The sequence below is a fragment of the Pan troglodytes genome, chromosome 16 (assembly GCF_028858775.2).
Source record: "Pan troglodytes isolate AG18354 chromosome 16, NHGRI_mPanTro3-v2.0_pri, whole genome shotgun sequence".
NCBI classification, from domain to species: Eukaryota; Metazoa; Chordata; class Mammalia; order Primates; family Hominidae; genus Pan; species Pan troglodytes.
The window spans coordinates 49048387-49076127 of record NC_072414.2 but is presented as its reverse complement, the minus strand read 5'-3'; the positions used below and the strand labels follow the sequence as shown (position 1 = coordinate 49076127).

Here is a 27741-nt window from a genome sequence, read left to right as displayed (position 1 = left end):
CCTGATGCAAAGGGCTGATGACTGTTGAAGCAAGGATGAGGGAGAGAGGCTAGAAGTTAGTATGTTGAAAGCCAATGCCATCTCTCAAAGCAAATAAACAACACATAAAGAAAAATGGCTAAATACATATGGAGAGCACTTATGCATTCTAAGCTCTTTAGTAGAGTACTGTAGGCAGTTCACGTGTACAAGTAACACCAAGAATATTTAACTGTAGGAAATTAAATTTCCAAAGTTTGACAGCTTATAAAAAGAACTAAATGTAACAAAAAGGTACTAGGTATTCTACTGCATTTCCATGAAAAGAAATTAATTTTCATTTCTCATAAGAAACAGCATATATGAAAGAAATTACATGGCCTGCCAAATTACAGCTTTAATCAAGGGTTGATCAGCAAACTTACTCTAGATGAATCATAGGAAGGACTTGGTTGACCACTTGTTCCCCAAGATGTTGTACCTCCTCTTTCATCCATACCTAAAAAGAGAAGAAAATAAAAGATATATCTAAAAACATACTTTTGTGGATTTTTTTGGTACGGGACAGCAGAGTACAATTCAGCAAGTGGTATTTGCGCTTTCGTGGAAGAGCTAAGTATCAATCCTTGCTTCAGAAACCTGTAAAATATAAGTTACTGCAAAGTATCTTCATCATTGCTCCATCAATCCTCATGCAATACCCTATGTAAATTATAGTAATTCAGAATCAAAATATTTCTTTGCAGACTTTAGAATGGGGCATAGTCTCTCCATCCTGCCCCACGCCCTGCACTGCTACTTCTAGGAGTAGATGAACCCCCAAACTTTGTCTGGTTTAGTACTGCCTACATGAAAACATGAATAATTCATTTTTCATAGTTAAGCCCTAGAAAATGAAGCAAGACAAACAATCATTCAATTTAATAAAGTTGGTTTCTTTCTGATCAGTGATCAGATATTCTTAACTGATGACATCAAACTAAATCTAACTATATCAACCATATCAAATCAACATTAGTTATATAAAATCAAAATGACATGAAAACTCACCCTTAGTAATTTTGTGGGTGACACTTCCATCTCTTCTAAAATTATACACAATTTGATTTCAAATAAGCAGTTCCACTCTTATGAAGGTGGCAAAAGAAAATTCACAGTGAGAAAGAATTAGGTGCCATAACCAACAAAACAATTCATTGTGCATCCTTAATGCATCTTCTGACACTTGGGCTCCATTATTTTCACCTCCGAATCAGTCCCCAGAAAAAGCTGGAAGACTTGGAGATCTCTCAATCCAGCCATTTCTACCTCTTCTGTTTTGAAGACTCCAGTCTTTTTCATCCTTGACTGCTAGGAGGGTACACTTCTCTAACCCCTTCTGAGTTTCATTCTATGATGAAATTCATCAACACAGAAATAGCTGACTTCTTTCTTTCATTCTTTCATGAGAACAGCCTAGATACTACAATAATAACATTCTGCTAAGTTTAGAAATTATCTTTCTTTCAAGATATTCCTGGAAGTCCCTCTGTAATTTCCCTGTAATTTAGGTGAGAATGTGGTATGTAATAAATTAAATGCCACAAATTCTCCATTAATTTGCAATGATTACTAAGGCTCTTTTATAGTGACACAATTGCCAAATTGAAAGGATGGGTAACAAAAAGCAGGGAAGGGGGAGGGGTCAGTTTCCAAAGTAGAATGTACTAATTACTAACTTAGTTATTAGGACTCTATTATTTTTATGAATCTGTACTTCCTGTATCAAGTGACTAAAGTATATTTTAATAACTTTTTTTAAAAAGTTGATACAAAAGATGAGTATCTAGTATAGACAACATTCCAGGCACAATTTCAAGTGAACCAGAGGCTTTGAAAACACAGAGATTACGTGAACAGTGTTTTGTTCATTCCTGTGGAGCTAGTATTAAAGTTCCAAATTTAAGAGATATTCTATGAGTTTGGGGAATGTCATGTAACAAACACTGTTACCAGCCGGGCACCGTGGCTCACGCCTGTAATCCTAGCACTTTGGGAGGCCGAGGCGGGCAGATCACAAGGTCAGGAGATCGAGACCATCCTGGCTAATACAGAGAAACCCCGTCTCTACTAAAAATACAAAAAATTAGCCAGGTGTGGTGGCAGGCGCCTGTAGTCCCAGCTACTCAGGAGGCTGAGGCAGGAGAATAGCTTGAACCTAGAAGGTGGAGGTTGCAGTGAGCCGAGATTGTGCCACTGCACTCCAGCCTGGGCGACAGAGCAAGACTCCATCTCAAAAAAACAAAAAAAACCACTGTTACCATCTCTCCAGTATCATTAGACACCAGTGAGCTATCTTCCAAGCATTTTCTCTGCAACCAACACTGTAGAATAGCAGCAAGTATTCCTCTGAGACTCAATCCAAGAAAAAGATGACCATTAACCTACAAAATCCACTAATATATGGAACTGCAAATAATTTTATGAAAAGTTGTATTTTTAAAAATCACTTTTATTGAACATATAATGGTAAGTGATTTCAATGAATCTTGTCCTGATGAAAATAATCAAACCATAACTTAGTCTTTTTATGACTTCATATTTTCTTATATCAAATGAGTAATAAATATGAGGCTTATGTGTATTTTAATTTTTATCTCATTTAGAGGCAGGGTTCATGTTCTGTCATCCAGGCTGCAGTACAGTGGCATGATGATAGCTCACTGCAACCACAAAATCCTGGGCTCAAGTGATCCTCCTGCCTCAGCTTCCTCAGTGCTCGGACGATAGGAACATGCCACAATGCTCAGCTAATCATTAATTTTTTTTTTTATTTTGTAAAGACAGAGTCTTACACTATGTTGCCTAGGTTGGTCTTGAACTCCTGGCCTCCAGCAATTCTCCCTCCTTGGCCTCCTAAAGTGCTGGGATCACAGGTGTGAACCACTATGCCCAGCTTTGCATGTATTTTAAATAGATTTGTAAAAATAGAGAGAGAGGAAAGATGGGTGCCAGTTACAGAGAACATCTCAAGCAAAATTCAAGAGACACACAAAATTATGTGAAACTACACATTCAATTTTCATCAAGTGACTCTACTTCTATAAAATAAAGAAAAAGCAAAGACTAATGAAATAAAATGGTAATTAATTAGGTGATGGCATCACCAGCTAAAGAGTAGTACATACCACTGATACTGGAAATGACAAGGGGCTCAAAGAATGCTATAGAATAACAAGAATCTGGCTAGGTTTTAAACTCAAGCTCTGTAGTTTTATTGTTAACATATCCAGACTCTGAGTAAAAGGTCGTGGCTGGCACTGACAAAGGCAAGAGTCATCTTTTAGCATCAATGACTCCTTTCTGCTAAAGACAATGGCTGTACAAACACAGAAATATGACAGGAATAATAAACTTTCCAAAGCTTCAGCCATAAGACCAAGGTAAGCAGAAAAAGGAAATTACACACAGAAGATAAAACTTAACACAGATATTATACAAATTGACCAAAATCTGAAAAAAATACCTATTGACAAGAAAATACACCACAGTTGCAATACAGTGATGAGAACTAACATTTTTCCTGTTATTTCTGAATTATCATTCCCATATTATTTTCATCATTCCCATTTCTAGTATATGCATGCGAATTCAACAATTTCAGAGAAGTTAGTTCCTTGACTCATAAACCAAAATGGCAGATGTAAGAGAAAGTTCAGCAATAATTAATGATAGAAACACTTTTGAGCCTTAATTGACTTTCTAATAAATTTTTTCCATTTCTATTCAACAGGATTAAAAGGGGTGATCAATAACAGAAAGACGTAAATTATTTTTTTCCTTGTTAACCTTTTATATAGATAATCTCTTAGTACCTGTTTTTCTGAATGGAATCAATTAAGTAAAATGTAATATATTCTGATTCTATGAGCTCCATTTTTAAAAGCATGCTGTTTTAACTTAGTATTTTCCAGTAAGGAACATTAAATTCTAGACCTCGTATCTAAAAACAACAGTTTGTGAACTTAACAAAAGCAATCTGCCTCCTTCTTTTGTGAAAACATTTAACAAGGAAAGTAACTAAGAGCAATCATAAATTACTATATATACAGGCAGTTCCCTAAAAGGCTGATACCTTAAAAAAGGAATAGAAAGGTAAAATTTAAGTTTTTAAGGTTTCAGAGTATAAGACTCTTAGAGGAACAAGTAAACTTCTTGGCCAAGTCCAACATCTGCCATTACTCCCTTTTCTAGGAAGAACACAGATTTAGACTACCTTCTTATGCTCTACTCCCATCTTAGTATTTGAATAACAGTATTTTCTTTCTAGTGTCAATCAAAAACTATCCCACAGCCTCTCTCCTACTTCTTCCGTTTCATCAAGCCACCAGAGTCCTATGGGCATCTCTAGGTTTTGATCCACTAGCAAAAACTGGAAACCGGAATTTTTTTTTTTTTTTTTTTTTTTTTTTGGTGGGAGGAGATGCTTTTCTATGCCCTAAGCACCTATTGTGTTTCCCTCCCCCCTCCCCCCAGCCCCCCACCACATATGGGCCCTGTAAACAAATTATTATTAACACTGCAGAGTTTGAGTAAGTAAACCATCATTAAAGAATTGGTGAGACTTAGGCAAGACCTGCCTGAAAGTAAAAGGGAAGAACTAGGAACAAACCTGCTGACATGAACATCAGTTCCTTCTCTGCCCACTTGCCACTACCAGACCTATCACTAAAGACTCCGCCACCCTGAACCAAGACTAGGGTAAAGTGAGAAATAAGACAGGAAATGGGAAAATATTTTCAGTTAGTAGTGGTGAGTCTGATGACCCAAGAAAGAATGAAAGGATCAAACAGGGAGAGAGCATACAAGAATGAGAGAAATGGTTAGGATGTCCCTGCAGCAAAAGCAGTAAGAAAAGCAATTCAATCTGGCCATACTGCTAGGGTATCATAAATGAGAGCCCATCCCTGTGGGAAAGAGACACACATACAGTTGGGAGCAAGGGCACAGGGAAAATCACATACACATTTCTCTCTTTTTCTCCCCCAACCCGCTGGTGCACATGTGCACTCTGCCTTTAGTAGCACTGAAATCAAATTTTTATTCTAGAAAGTAAAATGTACTCCAAAAATATCAAATCTCAGCACTGTCATAAATAAGGGAAACATAACATATTTTGCAGGATTGCCATCTGCTGTAGGGGGATCCAATAAATGATTTGATGAAAGAATTCTGACTAGAGATAGCTATATCAGATAATCAAAGCTATGAATGTGTCTATTTTTAATAGTGTCTTTATTCAATTCTATTTGTAGGGTAAGGATATTCCTTTAGATAAGACTCAAAGGCTGCAATCAATTGTAAACTAATATACACCTAAAAAACCAACACCAAGATTTTTTATTGTATTTTTCACATTTTAGATGCTCATGAAATAAATCTATAAATGTATTTTCCCAGACATTCATTGTGAAATAGGATCAGTTAGAATATAATAACAAGTGCTTTATTATGCTACACATCAGTAAAAAAGGGAAAAGCTAGGAAAATATTAAAATTGCAAGGGAATTTAATAGAAGTTAAAACATGCTACCTCATCTAAAGTATGTAACATTAGTTATAGACTTTTTTACTTATAAAAAATTTAGGTTCTGTGCAGTGAATTCTCAAATAAAACAGTCTAAAAAACAAAAAACACATATGTAAGAAAGTAAGTCCGGTGGAAAGATTAGAAGGAATCACCCTTTCCGGTCATCTTTAATAATCCAATCAGAATTTTTGTTTGGCACTGTTGAAACCAAAGATTTACAAGTACAGATGTTCCATTAAAGTTTTTAGTGCCACAGTACAGTACAATAAGGTAATGAACACATGGCAAATTTCATTCAAAAAAATTACTAATTTTGAAAACGACTTTCATACATAGATTTTGCTATAGTATTGTTACTAGCTATATCACCCTGATACAAATGCCCTGTAAAGATACAAAAGGAAAACCCAATGACTGATTTAATCAAAGAAGTAAGAGTACAGGGCCAAAAGGAAATGCCAAGTCTATCTCTTTAAGAAAAACAGAAACTGCCTGATGGCCAGGAATTGAAAGTAATATGTTCCCAGGGGTCGACTTGGGAATTGTTTAATGGGAACTATATAGTGATATGGTGGTCACTGTATTTTGAGGATTTGTTCTGACTGTCTGAACAGACATTCCAAGACTGACAAAGGCTCTTGAGCTACCTTTAAAACTCCCCTAAACTAGCTGTCAAGTTTCTAGAAAGAAGGAAGGGCCCTCCCAACGTACCTGAGAACCAAGTATTCTCCCAATCTAATATACCAAAGCCCTGTATCTGAAGACCAATGTCAGTGTTTTCTTCCATAGAAGCACTACAAACATAGTTTTAAGAAAGGAAAAACAAAAAACAAAACCTTGATGCTATTTTTAACACAATCAAATCATCTCTGACCTGCATTACTGTAATAGTCTCCTAAATGTTTTCCCTTCTTCTTGCCCCTCCTACTAGAGCAACCTTTTAAAAACAAGCCAAATCATGTCCATCCTGTGCTCAAAACCTACCAATGGCTTCCCAGCTCATTCAGAATTACTAATAAACCCAATGGTCTACAATGTTTTACAGGTTCTGCCTCCCACCTCTCTGAACTCATCTCCTACTATTCTTTCTCTTACAATAGTTACTATAAATCCTAGGGCTGGCGGAAAGAAAATACCTAGCTAGCTTGCTATCAACTACATAAAGGCTCTGGGGAGTAAACAAAAACAGGCTGATTGTGATGAAAATATAAACTTGAAAGAAGAGACCAGAATGGGTGAGTTTCTCTTTTAATCAGCTTTCAGGGACCAGCACAGGTGAGTTTCCCATTCTGAAAGCTTTGTCCTGCAGGCAAGCAGCAATAACCTCTAGTAACTAAAATTCCAACAGAAACTCCATTGTCTTTTTGGCCTGAAGGAAAAGAGGACAGAGACAGGACAACCAGAGTCACCAGAAAGTGAGGATAGAATCCCAAAAGGGAGAAGGCCAGAAAAGAGAGGTCCCAAATTTTTGGTTTATCTCTGCCCACATCTTTGGCTGAGTCTTGGAACACCATTCACAGGGCAGGCACAAGGCAGTTTGTAGCAGAGACTAAAAGAACCGAATTGAGATCTGAGCAGCTACCAACTTCAGGCAAGAGATAATTTTTGCTATGAGTCTAACCAAAAGCAAATGGCTCACTAAAACAAATAAATCAAAACTCTTTGGAAGAACATGAAAATAAGCCACAATTTCCACAAATAACACTCATAATATCCAAAATTCTTTGACAGTAATATGTAACCCAATCTCAAGGGAAAAGATAATCAACAGAGGCCAACAGCAAGATGACCCAAAGTAAAATTTTCAGACAAGGACATTAAAGCAGATGCTGTAACTATGCTCAATAAAGTGAAAGATACATGCTTTTAATGAAAAAAAAAAAAGTGAAAATCTCATGAAGAAAAAGAAAACATTAAAAAAAACTAAAATTAAGCCAGGTGTGGTGTCTCATTCCTGTAATCCCAGCACTTTGGGAGGCCAAGGCAGGTGGATTGCTTGAGTCCAGGAGTTTGAGACCAGCCTGAGCAACATGGCAAAACTCTATGTCTACAAAAAAATTAAAATTAGCCAGGCACGGCAGTGTGCTCCTGTAGTCCCAGCTACGTGGGAGGCTGACATTGGAGGATTGATTGGAGCCCGGGAAGCAGTGGGTGCAGTGAACTGAGATTGCATCACTGCACTCCAGCTTTGGTGACAGAACGAGATTCTCTCTCATAAATAAATAAATTAATTAAAAATAACTAAAATTGGGTGGGTGCGGTGGCTCAAGCCTGTAATCCCAGCACTACGGGAGGCTGAGGCAGGTGGATCACCTGAGGTCAGGAGTTCGAGACCAGATTGACCAACATGCTGACACCCCATCTCGACTGAAAATACAGAAAAGTAGCTGGGAATGGTGGTGGGCGCCTGTAATCCCAGCTACTCAGGAGGCTGAGGCAGGAAAATCGCTTGAACCCAGGAGGCAGAGGTTACAGTGAGCTGAGATTGTACCATTGCACTCCAGCCTCGGCAACAAGAGAGAAACTCTGTCTCAACACACACACACACACACACACACACACACACACACACACACACACCCCTAAAGCTAAATATCTGAAATTTAGAAAGAAATTTCCTGGATGGTCTTAAGAGTAAATGGAGATAACAGGGGTAACAGTAAGTGAACGTGATGACAGATCATCAGAAATTATCCAATTGATAAAAAGAGAAAAAGGATTAAAAGAAAACGAACAGGGCCTCAGAGACCTAAGGGAAGATATTTAAAAGACTAACATAGGTATAATGAGAGAACAAAGAAAATATGGTAGAAAAAAGTGTTTGAAGAAATAAGGCCAAAAAATTCACAAATGCAGTGACAGACACAAACTTACTGATTAAAGACTGTACTCAGTGAAACCCAGAGAGTATAAAGAAGAAGAAAACCATACATAGACACAACATAGTCAAGCTGCTGACAACCCAAAAATACAGAAAAGCTTGAAAATGGCCAGAAAGTGACATACTACATTGAAAGTAACAACATTTCAAATAACTAAGAACTTGTCTTCAGAAACTATGAATGCCAGCAGATGTGAAAAAAAAAATCTTTAAAGTGCTTGGGGTTGGGGGATGTGGGAGAATAATTATCAACCAATTCTATACTCAGCAAAAATATCCTTCAAGAATGGAGTTGAAATAAAGACCTTTACAAATAACAGAAAATTAAGAACTCATTACCAGTATAACTTTGGTATAAGAAATATTAAAAGAAGTTCTTCAGGCTGAAGGATAATCATTATTATTATTTTTTTTGAGACAGAGTTTTTGCTCGTCACCCAGGCCAGAGTGCAGTGGCGCGATCTGCGCTCACTGCAACCGCCGCCTCCAGGTTCAAGCGATTCTCCTGCCTCAGCCTCCCAAGTAGCTGGGATTACCGGCGTGCGCCACCACACTCGGCTAATTTTTGTGTTTTCAGTAGAGATAGGGTTTCACTATGTTGGCCAGGCTGGTCTCGAACTCCTGACCCCGGCTTGATTCGCCTGCTTCGGCCTCCCAAAGTGCTGGGATTACAGGTGTGATCCAACGCACCTGGCCCAGGTTGAAGGATAATGTTATCAGAGGAAGACCTGCATCCTAGGGAATAGTATCATATATAATAAATAAAAAGACTAATTTTTCCTTTAATGTCTTCAAAACACATAGAGCTTAGGAAAGAAAAAATAATTTTCTCTCCTAAGAGTTACAATGCATTCAGATGTAATACACATGATAACTATAGCATAAAGGAAGGCAGTAAATAGACCTATAATAAGGTCAAGAGTTCTGCCTTTTATGTGAAGTGGCACAATATTAACTCTAAATAGCCTTTGAGAAGTTAATGATGTATGTTAACATCCCTAGAGACACTACCAAAAAAAAAAAAAGCAGAGGCATTGCAAAAAAGCCAGCTAATAAAAGGAGACCTAAGAAAATCCCACCCCAAAAGAATGGAGATACAGTAAAACAAAATACTGTTGGAATACACAGAAAACAAACAAATTAGTAGACCTAAATCCAACCATACAATAAAATATTCCACTTCTGTCTGGGAAAGAAGACAGGGAAGCAATCAAACAGATACTCCTCTTTTCAGTGAGAACACACCCCATTGCTCTGTGAGCTCATAAAGTTCATGTTGCTGCCCTTCTTGAACAAGACAATTATATTTGGGTTTGGTGGTTAGAAAAGGAAGATGAAAACATTACAAATGGACTTACACATTAAACAAAAACCATACAACACTATACCAATGTGAAAGTGCAAAGGTTTTTTGTTTTTTGTTTTTATGGTACCCATTAGGATCATAAGTCAGTACCAATAAAGCAGTTTCTGCATAACTATCAAGTACATTTTAATGGATTTTTGCTGATTACCTAACACAATTTGCTATTTAAAAACAGCTGTGTGAGCAATTACTATTATTAACTTAATTCCACAAACAATTCTATTCATTTCCTGTAATGAGGCCCATGTACTCCCTGGTTGAAGTCTTAGACCATTAATTCCTATAATGACAACACACTCTGCCTCTCTCAGAGGAACTCTAAAAATTTTCCTTTCATATTTTCCTTATATTTAAAAATCTCCCTCATAGTACCAAACTACCACTCAATTCTTTCCATACTCACAAAAGAAAAATTTATATTCATCACCTTCACTTCTTACCATTTACTCACTCATTAATCTATCTCCTGCTATCTATCATCTTCTGGATCACACCAGCAAAACCAAATGCCACACACACAGCAGGCTCTCAGCAAACATTTGTTTACAGGATAAAACTGAACTCTTTCAGGTCATCAAAGCCGTCCTCGTCATAAAATATAACTCTTACTCTTATTCTTCATTTCTTTGATCTCTATAGCACAGGTCAGCAAACTTTTGCAATAAAGGGCCAAATGATAGATACTTCAGGCAACTGGGGGCTGATCACTTCCATACCAACTACTCAACTCTACTACTCTAGCAACAAAGCAGCTACAGGCGTTATGCAAACAATTGGGAGTTGCTGTGCTCAAATAAAATTTATCTACAAAAAAAAAAAAAGGTGATGGGCTACAGGTTATATTTACCTCTGTTCTGCGGTGCCTGATCCTGTTAAGCACCTCACCTTCATGACACTGGTCTTGTCAATGTCTTGGATGTGACAAAATAAAAACAGACAAAAAAGCAAAAACAGACAAGTGGGACTACATTAATCTAAAAAGCTACTCATAACAAAGTCAACAACAGAGTGAAAAGGCAATCTACAGAATGGGAGAAAATATTTGCAAACCATAACTCTGATAAGGGGTTAACGTCCAACATACATAAGAAACCCCTACAATTCAACAGCAGAAAAACCCAAATAAGCCAATTTAAAAACAGACAACAAATTTGAATAGACATTTCTCCAAAGAAGGCATATAAATGGCTAACAGGTATATGAAAAGCTGCTCGGCATCATACATATCAGGAAAATATGAATCAAAATCACAGTAAGATATAATCTCACACCTGTTAGAATGGCAATTATTAAAAACACACATACACAAGAAAACAAGTGTTGATGAGGATGTAGAGAAACTAGAGCCCCCGTACATTGTTGGTGAGAATGTAAAATGGTATAGCTGCTATTAAGAAGATGGTATGGAGGTTGCTTTAAAAATTAAAAACAGAACTATCATAATGACCCAGCAATCCCACTACTAGATAGTTATCCAAAACAATTACAATCAGGATCTAAAAGAGATATCTGTATTCCCATGTCAACTGCAGCATTATTCACAATAGTAAAAATGTGGAAACAACCTAAATGTTCATCAATGAATGAAGTTATACTGTTTACATGAGCACTATCTAATATGTCTCAAATTAACAGCAAAGGCCACATTCAGCTCTTACTCTGTATCACCTTCAATGCTGAATACACAGAAGAAGCTCACTAAAGAAGTATTTATAAATAACATGACACTGCTACTTAACATGAGGACAAGTTTTCTAGTAGCAGATATAGTTTTTTTTTTTTTTTTTTGAGATGGAGTCTCGCTCTGTCACCCAGGCTGGAGTAAAATGGTGCGATCTCGGCTCACTGCAACCTCTGCCTCCCAGGTTCAAGTGAATCTCTTGCCTCAGCCTCCCGAGTAGCTGGGATTACAGGCACCCACTACCAGGCCCGGGTAATTTTTATATTTTTAGTAGAGAAGGGGTTTCACCATGTTCGCCAGGCTGTCTTTAACTCCTGACCTCAGGTTATCCACCTGCCTCGGCCTCCCAAAGTGCTGAGATTGCCACCACGCCCGGCCTAGCTATAGCTTTTTGCTTATCCACTTATGTTCACTCTCCCAATCTCCCTGGTAAAGGGCATGACATTGCAAGGCAACCTTCATAAAAGATACAACTGATGACCAAGGCACAGAACAAAGGCAATCACACCAAGAATGTACTCAACTGAAACCCCTGATATTAGCACACTGTTCTCATGAAATGGACTAAAAAATTCATACAAAATTGTTATATGTATGAGTGTACATATGTAAGCAAAAATTAATGTCATGTAGATTTCTAAATTCTGAACTCTCATAATTAATGTCTAAACCTTTCTGATTTCAAAATATTATTACAAAGCTCTAGTAATTAAAACAGTATGGTCCAGATATAAAGTCATGCCATTAAAAACAGACACACAGACCAATGGAACAGAATAGAGAACCCAGAAATCCATGTGTGTATGGTCAACTGCTCTTTGACAAGGAATACATAATAGGGAAAGGATAGTCTCTAAAAATGGCAATGGGAAAACTGGACGTCCACATGCAAAAGAATGAAATTGGATGCTGATCTCACATCATATGAAAAATTCAACTGAAAATGGATTAAAGACTTAAACATAAGACCTGAAACTAGAAAGCAAAGAACAAAACCAGACTCTCTGGGTAAGATCCAAATCTATATGGTTAAATGAAGGCACTCCCCAGTCAACATGGCAATGTGGTGGCTGGACAAGCAGAAAGCCAGTGTCTTCTCTGCTTAAGAAGTCAGAAAATAGGCTGGGCGTGGTGCCTCATGCCTGTAATCCCAGAACTTTGGGAAGCAGAGGCAGGAAGGATCACTTCAAGTCTAGGAATTCGAGACCAGCCTGGGCAACATAGCAAGACCTCATCTCTACTTAAAAAAAAAAAAAAAAAAAGAAGAGGAGGAAGAAAAGGCAGCATCCAGAAAACAGAATTTGAGAATGCCAATGTGACTGGAAATTACGGAGGGGAAACACAAGGGAGCAGAAAGCCACAGCCGAGGAAGGTTCAAAAATTTACATTTAATTTCCCCTCCAATCTTTATGACCTCTCAACATAAACGTGAGGAAGAATACAAGAATCCCAACTAAAAGCAACAGGTGGAACGCTAAAATAACTGATCACAGATTTCAGATGCTGGGCACCACAGCAGAGACTAACTAGAAAGGCTTGGTAAATAATTTGGGCTTTCTACAGACCTGCCTTAACAAAGCATAAAACCATGCCTCAAGATAATCAACCAATAATTTAACTACCTACCAGAGCAAAAACAAAACTCTGCAAAAATTAACAAAAGCCAAAACTTCTACAACATATCATCTACATTTTCCAATAAGAAATTAAAAATTACTACATGTGTGGTGAAATAAAAATGTGACCATTAGTCAACATATCCGAGGATGACAAAGATGGTGGAATAAGAAAAGGATTTTAAAGCAGCTATTATAAATATTCAAACACTTTAAGAAAAAGATAGTCAAAATGAATGAACAAATGGAGGCTCTTAAGAGAGAAAACCATTTAAAAAAAGAAAATTCTAGCATTGACAAGCACAATATCTGAAATGAAAATTTCACTGGATAAGCTTAACAATGGACTGGAGCAGCAGAAGAAATGGTAAGTAAAACTGAACACACATCAATATAAAATTATTCAATATTAAAGCACAAAAAATACTGAAAAAATTAATAGTTTCAGCTACCTGTTAGATAGCATTAAATGGTCTAAATGCATGTAATGAGAGTACCAAAAGTATTTAAGAGAAAAAAACTGGCAAAAATTTCCCCAAATCAGTGAAAAAACTGTAAATCCAATGAACTCGGCAGTCTCTAAGTAGGAGAGAACTACAAAGCAAACCTCATCAATGCACCAATAGTCAAAATGCTAAAGTGCAAACGCAAAGAAAGAAATCTTCAATTCACCAGAGAGAAAAAAAGATAAATTACATAAGGGCAAAATGACACGAAGACTTATCAGAAACAATAAAGGAATGACCTCCTTTAAGCATGAAGGATGCTCATGTCACCTCAGAATCACTGACTAGAAACCCAAACTACAAGAAATACTAAATAGAGTTTTTAGGCTGAAGGAAAATAATACCAGATAAAATTCACAACTATAAAAAAAAGAAAGCATACAGATGGCAAATATGTGAGTACGAATAAAGATGATTTATCCTCTATTTTCTTTAAAATGCACGTGATTGTTCAAAGCAGAAACTATAGTTGTTTTGAAAACCTTGCAACATTTTTATGACAAAGAATAAGAAGAGGTATACAGAATAATACTTTTCAAGATCCTTAATTTTACATTGACATAGTAAACTATAAGCTCCGAGTAAACTGTGATAAGACTGTATACTGTAATTCCTAGAGGAACCCCTAAAAATAACTGAAGGAGGTCCAGCTAAAAAGCCACGTTGAGGAATTAAAACTGAATACAAAAAATATTTGATTAATAAGTCAGAAAGGGCAAAACAAAGGCACAAAATAATTAATGGCACAAAAGAAAACAAATAGTAATGTTACAAAACTAAATATATCAATTAGAACAAGAAGAGAGAATGCAGAGCAACTACAACTGTCGCAGTAAAATCAGTCTGGGAAACAAGCAATTTTTCAGAATATTAAAATACTTCTCAACTCTGACCTAGAAATTCCAGTTCACGGTAAATGAAAATATATATCTACAAACAGAATTACACAAAACTGTTTATAGCAGCTTTATTTGTAATAGCCAAAAACTTGAAACAGCCCTAATGTCTATAGATACCCAAGGGGATAAATGTATGATGGTTTATTGATACAATGAAATACTACTATTCAGCAACAGAAAGAACAAACTGCTAATACACACAATGTGGATAAATCTTGTGAGCAAAAGCAGCCAGACACAAAAGAGGACATACTATTTCATTCCATCAATGTGCAATTCCAGAAGTAACGAAACTAATCTATGGTGACAGAAATCAAAACAATGGTTGTTTGGAGTAGGTAAGGGTTGACTGGAAGGAGACATGAGACATCTTTCTGGAGTGCTGCTGGGTAGTTCCTGGGAAGCAGACGGAAGTATCTATAAAATAAATCCACTGAAAAATGCTCTCTCATGCTCAACCTATGAGTTGAAGGAAGCACAAAGGGGTAGAGGGAGAAGATGAATTGAACTACATAGCAACAAATGCCTCAACTGATCACATGGGAAGTTCTGGAGCTGGGATGACATTTGAGAACTGTCCCAAATTGCTGCAAGTGGGCCAAGACCTTTATACCTCTCCCTCCATCCCACGGCCCCCAGAAAGTGGATATAGGCGGCCCCCAGAAAGTGGACGTGACCACGGTCAACATGGCTCTCTTTAGCAGAGGGTAACTCTTGAAAAGCAACTGTGGTGAGTCATTCACCAACACTTCCAGCAGCTGGAGAAGTAAGTGTTCAATGCTGGAAGCCCTCCACTGTATCTACTACATGTTATAAGGGAAACGTTTTATATCTTGATGATATAAACATCTTGATATTGATGATGGGTGTATGCATTTATCAAGCTTACTGAGTTATACATTTAAGATACACTTATTTCACCATATATAAATTTTTCCCAATATTCATGTTTTACTCACATTCTTGTGGGTTTCCAGAGGATAATGGGTACATACAGAAATCAAACAAACAGCAGCAAATTATGTTCATTAAAATTGTAACTCGATACAAACCAAAATGATAGGTTGAAAAAAAATCTACCTAAATGATAGAGAATGCCATGTCTTTTGCAAGATACAAAGTAAGACTTAGTCCTCCACCACAATTAAAACTTCAGTGGAGGAGGCTGGGTGCAGCGGCTCACACCTGTAATCCCAGCACTTTGGGAGGCCGAGGAGGGCAGATCATGAGGTCAGGAGATGGAGACCATCCTGGGAAACATGGTGAAACCCTGCCCCTACTAAAAATACAAAAAATTAGCCGGGCGTGGTGGCGGGTGCCTGTAGTCCCAGCTACTTGTGAGGCTGAGGCAGGAGAATGGCGTGAACCTGGGAGGCGGAGCTTGCAGTAAGCTGAGATCGCGCCACTGCACTACAGCCTGGGCGACACAGCGAGACTCCGTCTCAAAAACAAAACAAAACAAACAAAACCAAAACAAAACAAAACAAACAAACAAACAAAAAAACTTCAGGGGAGGAATATGAGTGCTGGCTTATGATTGGTAAGCCCATCCAATTACATCCAGGAAATTAATTAAATTTATAGATTGAGAAGGTAAATGCAATGTTATTTTTAGAAATTTAATGCAGATGAAAGGTAGAAAATTCATATGTAAATAAAGTCATGCACCACATAACAACTATGGAAGGCATATATGACAGTGGTCCCAGAAGATTATAATACTGTATTTTTATTGTACCTTTCCTATGTTTAGATACACAAATACTCATCATTGTGTTACAACTGCCCACTGTATTCAGTACAGTCATAGGGTACAGGTTTGTAGTCTAAGAACAAAAGGCTATGCCATACAACCTTAGGTGTGTAGTAAGCTATACCATCTAAGTTTGTGTAGGCACTGTACTCTTTATGATGTTAGCAACAGAATGAAATTGCCTAACAAGGCATTTCTCAAAACATATGGCCGTTATTAAGTGACACACAACAATGGGGGTATGTTTTGAGATACTGTATATTTATACTGATATTCAAGAGGAAAAAAGGTTTTTTCAGTTGAGGCTAATATTTTCTTTATAAAATTTTCAAAAATATTTTCTCTCACAATCCAAATAGAGAAGAAGGGTGAAAAATCAAGAATTATTTTCTGACATTTTTGTAATATTGCAAGATAATCAATTGCTGCTCAAGGCAGAGATCTCCATAAGTCAATCAATTTTTGCTCATCTACCCCCATTACAATTTCTTATATTAAGAATCCTTATTCAACCACTCAAATTATTATTGTTGAATAGTTTTAGGTATACAAAAATCACTTATCTTGTTCAATCTTTCTCAAAGGAAGCTGGTAATCAAGATAGCAATAGAAGACAGTAACTTAACAGAACTATTTATAGAACACACTTCCCTTTGCTAACCTTAAATTACAAGTGAAGAGCTAAAATCTCTCCATTTATTCTACAAACATCTATGATAAAGTAACTTGTTTGTACTACTAAGCACCATTTTAAATGTTCTAAGTATTATATAGAATACCTATCAAGTATGTAAAACCCGTTAGAAAAAGCAATGTCAACAGCAAAACGCTGGCAAAATACTTATAGGTGACAGTATTTCCTTAAGTATGAATTTATTCTGAGTTTGCTCTGTGTCCTTTAGCTGAATTAGCCATGTTCCTCCCTTTAAAACTTTCAAACTAAAGAACTTGTAAAGACGAAAGGCGTAGTTTAGATTCATCTCTGCCTATGAGCAAGGAACCAGACTGGGCTTCTTAATTTCCTCAATTACATCATTAACAAGATTGGGGAAAAGATGGGTAAAATATGAGTTTATGTATTGTTCAGAGCTGCTTCAGGAGGGAAGAAGGGGAAATACTGTTTCTCCCTTGGTGTGCCTTTAGTCAGAGGAAGATATTTATCGATAGTGTGAAGGAAACTTGAGAGACTAAGAACATTTAATATATGTATTCCAATAGTTTTAGAATATCAGCCAGGTATGGTGGCTCACGCCTGTAATCCCAGCACTTGGGGAGGCCAAGGCAGGTGGATCACTTGAGGTCAGGAGTTCGAGAACAGCCTGGCCAACATGGTGAAACCCATCTCTGCTAAAAAAAATCAAAAAACATACAAAAATTAACTGGGTGTGATGGCACTGGCCTGTAGTCCCAGCTACTCAGGAAGCTGAGGCAGGAGAACAGCTTGAACCTGGGAGGCAGAGGTTGCAGTGAGCGGAGATCATACCACTGCACTCCAGCCTGGGCAACAGAGTGAGACTCCATCTCAAAAACAAACAAACAAACAAACAAAAACAATGTCAGAAAAAAATGAATCTAACTGATGTCCTTCCATACCCAATTTCTCAAACTAGTGTCTGAGTTTCTCTTCAAGTCAACAAAGAAAGTAGAATATAGTGAACTCTGTAGTAACTATGTAAGGTGACAAACTCAAGAAAACATGCTTTAGAATTAGCTAGATCCAGGTATGATGCCAAGTTTTGATATTTGCTAGCTATGTGATGACCCTATCTAAGTCTGCTTCTTCCTCTGTTAAATGTGGGCTGATAATAGTACATAACTCAAGAGTGAGGCTGAGAATTAAATGAGATGATGTTGGTAAGGCGTTTAAGTACAGTCTCTGTCACACAGTTAAATGCTCAATAAACGTAAACGATCTGAAACTGTAAGGAAAGGTTTTTCATTCCTATTGTTAGAGAATTCATTTGGCAATTTTTCAGTGAAGAAAATCGTGGAAGGCAGTCATCTGCTGCTTATGAAGTTGCTGGGTCTAAGTTGGATTTCCCATTTGTGGTATTGCCTCTTAAAGTATCAGTTTCTCTCTGACTGGAATACTGACAGCCTGCCGGAGCTAATAGCCTCTGTACGTAAAACTTCTCCACATGGCTAGGCACAGTGGCTCAGGTCTGTAATCCCAGCACTTTGGGAGGGCAAGGAGGGCACATTGCTTGGGTCCAGGAGTTCGAGAACAGCCTGGGAAACACAGTGAAACCCCGTCTCTACAAAAAATACAAAAATTATCCAGGCATGATGGCATGTGCCTGTAGTCCTACATACTTGGGAGGTTGAGGTGGGAGGATCGCTTGAGCCCAGGAGGTAGAAGCGGCAGTGAGCCATGATTATGCCATTGTACTGCAGCCTGGGTTACAGAGGGAGATCCTATCTCAAAACACAAAAACTAAAACAATAACGCAAACAAATACAAAAAAATCCTCAACATGAATGACTTATTATAGCAAGTGATACAGAAGATATTACCACAGAGTGTAATACTGACACAATCCTGATCCCACTGCTCTTTAAAGTCAGTCAGGCTGCAAAGATACTCATGTTTATCACAAATCAACTCTTTTCCTACTTTCATGAGAATTAAAACCTAGACAATAAAAAAGAAACAGTATTCATCTTATGGGGAAAAAAAGAATTTGAGGTATTAATCCAGACATAGTTCAAATTGTTTGTCTTGAATGCCACACACTTTTTTGCCCCAGTTTCCTTTTGTGAAAAGGAAACATAGGTTCTGCCTATTTAAATGGGACAGCATGTAATATGTCTGGAACACATCTCACATGGAGTCATTTCTAAGTGTCTATAATCACCACCACAAAACGGTCTCCCTGCACTGTTTCACTGAGTTGTTTTAAAAGATTAACACGTGACAGAAAATGTTACTGTTTTCTACAATGATCAATTATATCTGCTTTCCACTACTGAATAATTTCTACTCCATAAGCATTTAGTGAAAATCTACTATGATTCTGGATGCTTTGTCATTTACACCCCCAAGTTTATCTTCACTGCTTTTTGTATGGTAGGTTCATCAGTACCACAAATGATCAAGCAAGTTAAACTCAATAAAACAGATGTTTTCTCCCAAAATGCCCCATTCCACTTTATGTCCACTAACCTCAAAACATGTATTTGTATGGAAAACATAACAAATCCGTGAACATTTGAAAATAATGAATTCTTACTAAGCAGAATATGTCATCCTAAATACAGTCTTATAAAAAAAAAATTACCTGAAAAATCACATGACTAAAGTCAGCATGAAAAGCTCTACTTCAAAGAAAAGATCCATAAAATTTTGACCAGAAAAACGGGTAAAAGCAAGGCTGAAAAAAAAATTAGAATAGCTAGAAAAGAAAAAAAATGGTAAGGCAAATCAGTCACAAATCTGGAACTCTCTCTGAGCATGATGATTCATTCAACAGGTAGAATATATGCCCTGTAAATTTCTCTAATGAACAAAAAGTTCATTTTAAAAACTAGTAATTAAATGACAATATAAGTAACTTCACTTAAAGAATCCACAGGTAAATTTTTTTTTTTTTTTTTTTTTTTAAGAGATGGGGTTTCATCATGTTGGCCAGTCTTATCTCAAACTCCTGACCTCAAGTGATCCGCCTGTCTCGGCCTCCCAAAGTGCTGGGATTACAGGTGTGACCCACCGTGCCCGGCTGGTAAATTCTTAAACAGTGAAACATTTAAAACTCAAATAGCAGAGCTTATATTAGAGTCATGTGGCTCATTATCATATAAATTTACTATGTGTTCTGACTCTGTCCATGTTTCTAAGAGTATATAAATTCAGTAATACAGTATTAGCTCCTATTTATCCTTGTTTATTTCACTTTCCCATTTAATTCAAAAACTGTTTCTTCTTGTTTCCAATTTGAAAGTGTCCAATCTGAATGTAAAAACTGTACTACTTTTTCTCTTTTATCTGTTAAGCTTTTTTTAATTAAAACTTTCTTTCCATCATAGTTTTCGGTAAAAAAGCAAGATAAAAAAAAAAGTTTAATATGGTAACTTTAAAAACAATGCATGACGGGGAAAACTGAAGGGAACTAGAAAACTAATAATAATTTCATTTGCAAAGTTGAATTTTTTCTTCCTTTCACTATTTTCCAAAATTTCTGAAGTTTATAAGTTAAAAATGAGTTTTCTTGAAGAAATAACTTAAACCAAAAACAATCAATGGACAAATACAGAACTACTAGCCTAACACTTCATAGAATTCAAACACAATCACAAAGACTTCTAGAAATTCAGTATCTTTTACTTTGCTAAAATTCTATTGACTTAAATATTGTTTTAAATCAATTAAGAATACCCAATTTCTCCGAAGAAGACATACAGGTGTCTTCTTTGTATATTCTTATAGGTACATAAAAATGTGCTCAACATATCTGATCATCAGGGAAATGCAAATCAAAACCACAGTGAGATTGATACATATCCTCACACCCATTAGGATGACTATTATTAAAACACACACACACACACAACGTAAGAACATAAGTGATAGTGAGGACGTGGAGAGACTGGAAGCACTGTTAGAGGGAATATAAAATGATACGGTTGCCATGGAAAATAGTATGGCAGGTCCTTAAAAAATTAAAAATTGAACTACCATAACGATCCAGCAATCCCACTTCTGGATACTTATCCAAAAGAGTTAAAATCAGGATCTCAAAAAGGTATCTGTATTCCCATGTTTATTGAAATATGAATAGCCAAAATGTAGAAATAACCTAAATGTCTACCGATGGATTAATGTAGTTAATCCATGTAGTTTTAGTGGGTCTTTAGATGAAAAAAATAAAGAAAATGTGGTACACACGTGCAACAAAATATTATTTAGCCTTAAAAGAAAGAAAAAATTCTATCACTTGTGATAACATGAATGAACCTGCAGGATGACATGTTAATAAAGTAAGCCAGTCACAAAAGGACAAATACTGCATAATTCCACTTATATGAAGTATCTAAAGTAGCGAAACTCAGAAGCAGAAGGTAGAATGGTGATTACTGTAGAGTGGGGAACTGTTATTCAATAGGGACAGAGTTTCAGTCATGCAAGATGAAAAAGTACTAAAGATCTGCTGTAAAACAATGTGCACATAGTTAACAATACCATACTAAATACTTAAGAATTTGTTAAGAAGACAGATCTCATTTTTTTAACCACAATAAAAAACAAAAAAGTAGACCTAAAAATTCATAAGAAAAAATATTTATATGTAAGGCTGGGCACAGTGGCTCACATTTGTAATCCCAGCACTTTGGGAGACAGAGGCAGGAGGGTCACTTGAAGCCAAGACTTCGAGACCAGCTTGGGCAACACAGTGCGATCCCGTCTCCACAAAAAAATTAAAAATTAGCCAGGAATGGTGGTGCGTGCCTGTAGTACTGGCTCCTCGGGAGGCAGAGGCAGGATGATCAATTCAGCCCCGGAATTTGAGGTCACAGTGAGCAATGACGGTGGCACACATTTCAGCCTGGGCAACAGAGTTAAGACTTTGTCTATATATATTAGAGCAGGAAAATCACGTTTTTTTGCATATACCAAAAAGTGATGCCCATTTCTTTAGCCATTATCTTTTTATTTCCATAAGAACACTCTGTTTTCGATCCTTTATCTTCAAAGAAACATTACTACTTTTGTTTCCCTTCGTCCACGTCCATCTGATGAACCACAAATGAGCCAGACCCACACTTGCTAAGGATTCACTTTATGCCCTCCCATATGAGGCAGAGGTTGCAGTGAGCTGAGATCGTGCCACTGCACTCCAGCCTGGGCAACAGGGCAAAACTCCATCACAAAAAAAAACAATAAAAATTGAAAAATAAAATATGGTAAAAGGTACTTTTGTAGTTAAATTGAGTAAATGGGCATGCAGGCAATGGCTAGAAAATGGCAATTATATTAATATAAAATATGTTGCCAACATACCAAGAAAGGATTGTAATTACAGGTTCCAATCCAAGGCTTAGGGAAAAAACGTGTTGAGTAAACTTTTGATGTAATGATCATGTCTTCTTCTGTCATCCAAAATGACTTTCATAAATATGAAGAGCCACAGTACACTAGTAATGGGATCAAGTAAACAAATGGATTTTAACAAAAGTGAAAGGCAGCATTCTTCATACAAACTAAGTGGCTACTATAAATTTCCAAAGACCATTTTCCTATTTTTTTTTTTAAATCTCAATTATTTTTGCTTTTGTATAAGTGATGTCTTTTGTATTTTTAACTCCAAGAGTTGCCAAAATAAGCCCATTTACATGAGATGCCTGCAAACTAGCAAATTTACATTTGGATTTTGTTGGCTTTGGACCCTGCATTCTGTTCTCTTCTTTGTGCCATTGTTGTTTTCAGGTTTGGCAGTGGCTCTAGATCTTTGTTTAACTTAGTTTCTTTGTCTAACTTCTGCAGTATATACACATTATAAAATTAGCATGAAAGAACACTTTAGCTTTCATCACCACAATGAATTCCCACTGTGGCAAAGGCTTTTTTGCAAATTATACTTATGTGAATACAAAGGGAAAAACACAGACATAACACCTAATTTATCCACCTGAAGACAACATAAAAAATAAATAAGAGAAAGAACTATTTGGTTCAATAGTATAAAGAAAAGATTCATCATGAGATTAACATCCAATTTTAACGTACTAAAAGCTGAGTAATTAGAAAAGAGACCCCAGCACTCAGAGCTAAATTTGTTTGACTGCCAAATTGCCCATCTTTCTTTTAATCTTTATTGTGCTTTTCTATCTGTCTTCCAAAGTACTGCATCTGTCTTCCAATGCATTTTTCGTTTTATCAAATGTAGAAGTAGTACCTGATGTCAGGTAGGACATCCTGCCTCAAATTCTTCATGTGATTATAAACATGATAGCTTAATTTGTTAAAGTTAATACCTGAGAGCCTCATCATAGATTCACATAAGTTAATCGGGTAATGAAAATCAGTAATTTAAAAGGGATTTTTTTCAGTGTGGTCTTCAAAACACTATAAGGAAATGTTAAAATGTACAAAAATAGCCTATATGCACTTAAGCAGAAATTTTGACTGTAATAACATTCACAACACCCAACTATATAATCACAAATAAAGTCAGTTGCCTTCATATCCATATTATGAGTAAGTTAATTACCCTAAATGCAATTTTTCACCCTAATCAAGGCAGTAGTATAATTAGGAAAATTCAAAAGAACTATTTATATTGGCTCGAAACTGTTTTTTGTGTTTACATCTGATCATGAGATATTCTCGATATTCTGAGAGCTCATGTCTCTTCAAAAATAAATAAACCATAGGGTAAAGACCTCATTTGAAACTGCTTTTATCTTCTCCTACTGAATACCAGCCTAAAAACAGCTGTCTCTTCGTTTGAAGGTTGAGCTCTTCCTCCCATCACTTCTGGAGGAAAGGAAAGGCAGTAAACTTTTCAGAAAGTCAAACTCCTACTATTCAGCCAATTCTTACGGAACTCCTTTCCATCTGTTCCCTGACATTTCAGTCAGGTTATGCACTTGCCAAAGAGCTTTCTTCCGATACTGAATCCACTGGTGAAGACAAATGGAATAAGATCAATTTACTTTTTACCAAATATAATTAAAGGATAAAAAGCCATCATGATGTCAAGATAGGCTCCACAAATATACAGCCCACGTTATAAACAAAATCAGGAATCTAGATTGAACGATAAATTAATGGTTCAGAATCTTTGCTCTTTTGTTGCATTAAAAATGTACTCTACAATGGGGAGATAAAAAAGAATCCATATAATCATGTTTTCACAGACAGAAGATACTTTTTCAAAAGAAAGAAATAAAAATCCTGAAGAGGAGTTTGAATATTATTTACAAGTTACTCAAAAAGCCAATAATAAAAGTTCTTATTCAGGAAAGAAAGTGAGATAAAAGAGAGACTCATGAAGTCTGCTTCAGTATTTACTGGAAAAGCTAATCAAGAGAGGCCTGAAATAATTTTTGAAGCAGAAGTTAGAATATTAGATCAAAGAGTAATACAGTTATATTAATATAAAGAAATTACTAGGTCTGGATGACAGGCAATCATGACTTCTGACAATCTCAAAGAGCTGTGGCACCTAAGTGGTAGTTACTGTGTCAGAGGGCAGGAATATTACTAGTAACTCTTCTTGTCCTTTAGGAGGTCCAGAAGAAACCCAAAACTGTACAAATAAATGGGTCTCATGATTCCTGAAAAGCCAGTCTGCAACAGGAAGGTCCACGGACTTAATAAGTAAGCATAACCCACAGAGAGACAGGAAACAAAGTTTATTTTGGGGGCTGAGGGTAAAAAGATTCTACCACATGGACTATTCAAAGCAACAATAAAAACAAAAGCTGAAGCTATGATAAAATTAAGGATTTTTTTTGGTCATGGGTAAGGAAGGGTCTGACAGAGAAACAAAACCAATGACCAGAAAACATTTGCTGAAGTAGATGGAGAGGTATGAATTGAATTCCACAAATGATCAGAAAATATAAATAGCCTGAATGGGAAACCAAGTTAAATACCTGGGTATACAAATGACAATGAAGTAACTGGCTAACAAAATGCGAAGACTGAGGTTGAAATATTTCACGGAGCCTCAGAAATAGGGTAAAGCAGGAGATGAGTTTCAATATGAACAAATATGTAAGAAAAAACAACCCATGTCTATTTATTTAGACATCAGGTGATGACCTCTCAATTACAGCATCAATTACACAGAAAAGTGAACATGGATGTGTTCACTCAACCTTTACACAACAGAAGACAGCCTTCAATGTACCTTTAAACAAATTAATCAAATCAAAAAGGTAACAAGTGGAAGAATACTTTGTAAGTTTTTGTGAATTAATGGTACGGAATGGAGATACACCAAGCAGTCTGGCCTATACAGTTAAGGGGAAAGTATCATTTGACAATTAAGAGCTAGGGACATACCACAAAAATCATAGCATTTGGAGTACCTTTTCATTTTTCCTCATTCACACAAGAAAAAAAACATCAAAGGCCTAGTCATCTATCTATCCCGTGTCCCCTCAGCTAACTACAGTACAAATAATGTACATATATTTGCATATACCCAAGGAACCACTGCACTTCAATACAACGCTAATGTTTACCTCTATGTCTACAATATACTTGGAACAAGGACTAGCTAAAGAAAAATGCAGATCTCCCCAATCTTCCCTTCTCCTGTTCCCAAAGTAGCAGTTTCCTACTAAATATAACAAAAATGCTTACGACAAAAAATTTTTAGATAAACTCTATGGCTTGTCGCTTCTTTTTTTTTTCACCTTACAAGTTACATTTTATTATCCTCGCCTAATTAAATGAAGGACATGCTTTGGCAAGAATGCGAAGGTATGAATAGCGTATTTTCAGGCTGGTGAATCACCTCTAGAACTCTGAAGCCAAAGACTCAATCTGTGATATCACGAAATAGTACCCAGATATTTTTTTCTTTTCTTTCCCTCCCTCCCTCCCTCCCTCTTTTCCTTCTCTCCACCACCCCCACCTTCTTTCTTTTTGAGATGGGCTCTCTGTCACCCAGCTGGAGTGCAAGTGGTATGGTCATGGCTCACTGCAACCTCCAACTCCTGGGCTCAAGCAATCCCCCTGTCTCAGCCCCCTGAGTAGCTTGGACCACAGGCATGCACCCTCATGTCCAGCAATTTTTTTTAACAGAGATGGGATCTCACTATGTTGCCCAGGTTGGTCTCAAACTCCTGGCCTCAAGTAATTCTCCTACCTCAGCCTCCCAATGTGCTAGGCATGAGCCGCCACGCCTGCCCCACACTTTTCTATTATTGAGAGCTTGCCCTACCCCAGCTTCCTAATCAGATGTTGTGAATAAATAGCTATTAATTCCTTTCTAATAAAATTAGAACAGGAATTTTTCCACTTAATTTTGTTTTTCCTTGAACTCTTATGAATATTAGTTTAAAACCTATTTCATTTTGTAATTAAAACTCCTTACCCCTAGAAATCCATCAAGCTGTTTTTAAGATAGCTTATTTCACTTTACAGTGCTGAATGTGATAATATCCTATGATTTGGTTCAATAAACGTATGTGTTTTAGCACTAGCAATAGAAATAAAGTCCTTCCTGAAAAAGGAACACTGGTTTTTTGCCACATCTAATTAAACCACATGTGTAAGTACATGTGTGTGAGAAAGATCAACTACATATTCGTAAGAATAAAAAAGGAAACGGAAATCAGTACTAAAATTGATACTACCCTTCAGTTAATTTGTCCATTAAAAAGCAAGGGTACTTGTTACAGCATCAGAGAATCAAAGAAACGGAACATATGCTCATAAGAAACCGAACAATTTTCCAAAGCAGTCAAAATTGCTACCAAGACCCAAGACAATACAAGAGGACAACCCAGAATGGCTTCTTTATCTCCTTATCCTCTATTCTCACTAGAGCTCTTGATCTTCTACTGTCCACTTACTTCATCCTACAGTTAGGTAGCTTATACTACCTTGTTTGTTTGTTTGTTTGTTTGTTTGTTTGTTTGTTTTGAGCTCTTGTCACCCAGGCTGGAGGGCAATGGCACGATCTCGGCTCACTGTAACCTCTGCTTCCTGGGTTCAAGTGATTCTCCTGCCTCAGCTTCCCAAGTTGCTGGGATTACAGGCGTGAGGAACCACACCCAGCTAATTTTTAGTAAAGATGGGGTTTCACCATGTTGTCCAGGCTAATCTCGAACTCCTGACCTCAGGTGATCCGCTCGCCTTGGCCTCCCAAAGTGCTGGGATTACAGGTATGAGCCACCGTGCTCGAGCCACTTATACTGCTTTTTAAATCTGCACAGGATGTCATTTTTCAAACTACCTTAATTTTCTTACCAGATTTTATCACCTCACAACAATCAACATAAGAAAATGATTACACTTTAAATCACTTACCTGCTTGTCCAGTTAAAAACAACTGACTTCTTCACTTAATTGAAATAACCACATCATCCCAACATGCTAGTTATGTGCAGCTGTCCCAATCCTTTGACTTACTATAAGGAAATGTTCAAAAACTTCTACACAGAGGAAAACAATATAGGATTTGCTTCTCTCTTTTCTCTGCTTCCCTTAAAAGTCCTTCTGAGAGATGATACCAAAAACACAAGCAATAATTTTTTTAAAAAGGGAAAACAGGACATCATGAAAATGAAAAGAAACCTAAAAGAATCTACAGAATTACATAAGGAATTTATATTTAGAATATTTTATAAAGAAATATAACTCAGTAATTTTTTTAAATTTTCAATTAAAAAATGGGCAAATAATCAAAATAGTTCTCCAAAGAAAACAAGCAAACAGCCAATAAGCACAAGACGTTCAACACCATTAGCAGCCACTAAGGAAATGCAAATCAAAACCACAATGAGATACCATTTCACAACTACTAGGCAGGCTATA

At 36.7% G+C, this 27741-nt stretch overlaps 1 protein-coding gene across 23 annotated transcripts in view; it reads right to left on the bottom strand.

The window, feature by feature from the left end:
* TCF12 (transcription factor 12) overlaps nucleotides 1–27741 on the bottom strand; it is a 366336-nt gene that overhangs the window by 224239 nt on the left and 114356 nt on the right. For 19 of the 23 annotated variants that reach the window (XM_016927652.4, XM_063795006.1, XM_063795008.1 and 16 more), the window contains one exon: nucleotides 405–478. The exons of the other annotated variants lie outside the window; for them this stretch is intronic. In XM_016927652.4, coding sequence (XP_016783141.1) covers nucleotides 405–478 — 74 coding nt within the window. The remainder of the gene's footprint in view (nucleotides 1–404; nucleotides 479–27741) is intronic. 23 annotated transcript variants of the gene reach the window in all.